The 4,802-nt window shown below is 37.5% G+C and overlaps 1 protein-coding gene across 1 annotated transcript in view; it reads right to left on the bottom strand.

Annotated features, from left to right (window-relative positions):
- UTP6 (UTP6, small subunit processome component) overlaps positions 1-2,722 on the bottom strand; it is a 24,649-nt gene extending 21,927 nt beyond the window's left edge. The window contains exons 1-2 of the mRNA XM_006924980.3: positions 2,531-2,722; positions 1,155-1,239 (exon numbers count right to left, since the gene is read on the bottom strand). Coding sequence (XP_006925042.1) covers positions 1,155-1,239; positions 2,531-2,622 — 177 coding nt within the window. The 5' untranslated portion in view covers positions 2,623-2,722. The remainder of the gene's footprint in view (positions 1-1,154; positions 1,240-2,530) is intronic.
- Between the last annotated feature and the right edge of the window lie 2,080 nt (positions 2,723-4,802).

Below are 4,802 nucleotides of genomic sequence, written 5' to 3'. Positions count from 1 at the left end.
GTGATGAAGGAATCTAATTTTTTCGATGTGCATAACCAGAACCTCATTGATTTTAAATGCCACTATGTCTCATAGCAAGTTTACATGGTTACATGCAGGCAGGGGGGTATAAATATAGGAGTGTGTGTGTTTAATCATATTTCAGTTATGTTCCCTAAAACTAAACAAATCAATCTAATCTACACATGGCTCTTAAATATTTGAAGACTGAAGAATATTTGAAATTATTTGCTACTCTTAAATTTCCTTAAGGTTAAACAAGTCTACTTCCTTCAATGATTTCTCTAAGTACAAGGATTCCATCCTGGCTGCCTTCCAACCAACCTCTTAAAGTCCTTCTTAAAATGTAGTCTTGAGCCTAACACAGTGCTCCAGACATGGTCTTATAACTGCCAAACACTTTTTTTCAAACCAACATCTTCTGTGTGTCTTTTTGCCACTTCCTCTGCTCAACTAACTTACCTAACACTCCACTTCTGTCAATTAGATTATATTTTTGACATAATATGCTCTCAACTCATTTTGAGTTAGCAATCTACTATGAGCCCTAGGACCTCTTCCGAATACAAGATTTCTGGCCATGTTTCATAAATTGTTTGTTGATTTTTCTCTTTTTTTTTTAAGTCTAAGCTCAGAACCTTCGGTCTTAAAACCATTCGTCTTTCTATGGGTTCTTTCTGAATTTTGATTTCGTCATCCAATGTATTAACTATTCTTCTCCATCTAAAAGTAGGTCTAGCATGTGTATTTTATCTTCACAGAAATCTTCGATTCACTTATAGGACTGAGAAGTATTGCAGCATACCTCTAAGTTGACAAACATGTATTAACTTTCTAACCAGCTACCATCATCAAACTCATTCTCCTTTATTTTTCCACTCAAGAGATAGTCTGTCAAATCTCTTGCTAAAATCCTGACATGCTGTGTCTTTGACAGTCTCTGATAAACCCCATAGAAGAAAAAAGAGTTCAGTCTGCCAAGGACTAAATCCTTAGTGGAGCAATGGTATTCTCAAATCCCCTTTGTTTCCTGTTCAAAAACTACCTGTCTAAACATCAGTTCTAGAATTCTGTAGAAAATTGACACCAAGCTCATCATTCTATAAGTGACTTAAAATTTGTGAGATTAAAAGGTAATGAAATTATTCACTCACTTGAACATAATTGATAAAGTCTTCCTTACAAAGAGCTCTTCGCTGTATTCTGTATTCTAAATCCGAGGCTTTCTTAATGATAGCCCTGAGGAGAAAGCCATTTAAAATGTAACACTTAAAAAGTGCGAAATCAAGTTTGCAAATCAAGTTATAACTTTGGAGTTTTTGTTAAGTTTATTTTTAATATATTTAAAACACATTTTTACGAAAACATAATTCTCAAATAATTTTCCTTCATAAGCAAATACATGATGACTTCTGTGTTAAGGGCATCAGGATGTATTTTAAAACATTCATGAAAATCCTTTTAAGAATACAAAACTGAATTAAATAGTCCTCATCTTAAAGTCACGTTAATGTTAATCAATTACCAGGACCGTTAACATTTCCACCAACGAAACGAATATTAAGTACTTTATATTATTTATATGTAGTATTAAAGATTTCTTTTCCTCCAAATTCAGGTCACTTAGGTTTTAATAATCAAATCTCTTTCCTAAATTCCTCTTCTGAGTTTTTAACAGGCAGATTGAAAAAAAAAAAAAAAAACACAAACACCTAGATTGTCTCTACCTGGAAATGTTTATTACCACTATAAAGACTGATGAAAGAAGACTCATTGTATTTAGCTAAAGAACACACAAGATGTGCATATTAGGAGAATTTAATGCAAGATGTGCAAGACCAATAATTGTCTCTAGTTAATAACAATAACATTTACTGAGCATTTATTAAGAATCCACACTGTTGCATTTCATTAACAAATGTTTAAGGCTCCCACAGTCACATCACTACATTCAGTCACTGTGAAATTAAGAAAGTCACAGATAACCATTAAAAACTATTAAACTTAATTTTAACAAATTACTGAATGCCAACTTTATGCCAGACGTTGTTGGCTAAACTCTGGGGTAGAATACGAAATTGAATTAAATGGTCTCCATCTTCAAGTCGTTAGAAAGATTTATCTACTCCTCCTGGGCTCTCTCTTCACATCTCTAGACAGAACACTCTACTATAATCAACTTAAAGTACACCGCACTACAATCAAAATGTTTAATTTGTCTCTCTCCCCCACCATACACAGGGCAGTTAGCGCCTGATGAACAGGGATCTTGGTTTTTATCGCCTTTATAGCTCCAAGACCTAGTTTCTTGAAGAGCTGTCAGAATTTTGGGTGAGTAAATAAATGGACGGATCATCTTACAATAAATGAGAAATTAATTGTGGGCATCATCAAAATCTGGAAATAGGCTTCCGCCACGGTAGGAAAAATAAACACAACTGAAGTGTTCCCCATCCCTGCACCCGCCACACACACGACACAACCTCCCCTCAGCCCGCCCCAGCTCTCAGCTCTGTCCCTCAGTTCTCACTTAATCTCCGCGTGACTGAACAGTCCAATGCGCTCCAGTTGTTCCAATTCAGGGAGTCGATCTTCAATGCGCTCCTGAATTATCTCTGCCATGAGGTCTGAACTCTAGAAGCTAACCGAGAACCTCTTCAACACGCGTAGGAGGTGCCCACCTTCTATCCCGGAGACCCAGCCCTAACGTTCGCACGTGCTGACGTAACGTGCGCCTTAGGTCCCGCCTTTTCCGCTTCCGCCGCCTCCGCGGTTGGAGAAGGCCCTCTGGCTCTTGCAGCCGAGGTCACCTCCGTGCGGCTGACTGTGGGGTTGCAGCGAGGACCCTCTCCCTCACAGAACTCCAGTGGGCCAGAGTGGGGAGCGGGGCGAGGATGGGGGCGGGCGAAGTCCGCGCGCGGCAGGACGTGGGCGGGGATCGGAAAAGCGCCTGTGGATTACCTAAAAGGCGTGAAATGCGTGTTCTGCAGATTATTGTGCCCTTTTATTCTGCTCTGTTCTCGCTTTCCACGAACCAAAGAAAAAGAAGAAAAGGGGAAGAGTAAAGGATATCATATAATTATAGTAAACATTTCAAAAAGTCAGTAATGAAAATCGTAGGGGGTGCTAAAACTTACCAGGCTATCGAAAAACATTGTCTTTGCTTTGGGCTTTTTCATGTGCCAATCAGACTCTGTAATTGGCCGATAAATTTTTAAATGGGGAGACTTTTTTTTTATTTAAATAATTATCCTGGCTTTGTAGACAAGATCTTTCGAAATGCATGACCTTGGGTGAATATCAGAAACTACATTACTTCTAAAAGAGGGGATCTTGGTATTGAACAGTTTGTGAGTTACAGAAATAAATCGATAAGATACAGATCCTCCTTAATTGCCCAAGCAACTTAACATTTCTAAGAGAATCATCAGACAACTCACCTTAGAAGCAACATCGTTGGTGTAATTACTAAACCTAAAATAATAACTACATGGCTCAGTTATTTTTAAGTCCTGGAAGATGATAAAAAATCAGAGCAGAAGTTCTGGCTAGACTTGTTTATTTCAACATTCGCATTAGCACCTTGATTCTCTGTGTGATTCGCGAAAGGGGAATAGGCTTAGCCATTAACCATGTTCCACCTCTGTGCCTTTCTTTTTTTTTTACCCTTTCACATTTTACCCTACTGTTCTCAGAATTGAGGCTAACGTTGGCATGAGCTTCATTTCTTGATTCCTTCAGCTTTAAGACACCAGGCAAGTGGAAGGAAATCATGGATGTAACACAAAGATAAAATTTCTTTGCAATTGAAATTTTCTGAGACCTGTGTTAACAGTAAGAGTGGGGATGCTACCAGAGAGTACGCTCCATATGGGTAGGGAATTATTTTGTTCACTAGATACTTAAGAGCTTAGAACAGTGACTAGATAAATGCATGACAATAAGAAAAGGCACTTGATAACATTTCTTAAGGTATAAGGGAGTCAACAAGCCTGATTATAATCTTCCACTTAAAAGCAAATTTGATAGATAACTACAATTTTAAGTCAACACAACTACAAATACTCTCATTTTCAAATTCAGCTTCTATGTTAATCTTGCTCTAAGAATTATAATGATAATGTCAAAGCCTTCTTGTCTCTTCTGCAACACGTTACCTATTAACTTATCTAGAACTTATTGTGTCCAGCTACTATGTGCACTGTTCTAAGTCCTTTATATATTATCTAACCTACTTCTAACACAAATATTTTAAAATGTCAACCCAAGAAGGAGCTCTTGAAGAGGTAAAAACATCTACTAGAGAAAGCCCAATACAGAAGAAATTATGTTTGAATAATGCCCATTGGGTCTCTGAATCCTTAGCTGAGTATACCTTCTAGTTAAGGAACCCTAGGGCCAAAGAAAAAGTGCTCTTGAGTCTGGAGCGCTAAGGCGCACCTCATAAAGTTTGACATTTCTTTTATTCAATCTTTAAAATTCACCATAGGTGGCAGATTAATAAGCAGGTAATGACTGGGATAGGGCACAAGGGGGCATTCTGGGTGCTAGAAATGTTCTATACTTGATCTGGGTGTTGTATGTACACATTCGTAAAACTCCACCCACTGAGGTATACACTTAAGATTTGTGCATTTTACAAAAGTTATACTTTAGAATAAAAAAAAAAAATTAATGACCAGACCCTTTCTTTGAGGATATCATTCTCTTCAAGAGTTTTATGTGTGTGGCAGGGTCAAAATATTAAAACACAAAAGGCTTTTTCCCTCTCCAAAAGAATTTTGCATTCTAGCCCATAATAT

This window comes from Pteropus alecto, unplaced genomic scaffold (assembly GCF_000325575.1).
Source record: "Pteropus alecto unplaced genomic scaffold, ASM32557v1 scaffold98, whole genome shotgun sequence".
In the NCBI taxonomy this organism is placed as follows: Eukaryota; Metazoa; Chordata; class Mammalia; order Chiroptera; family Pteropodidae; genus Pteropus; species Pteropus alecto.
The sequence above is the reverse complement of the archived record's forward strand: the minus strand, read 5'-3'. Positions and strand labels throughout refer to the sequence as shown.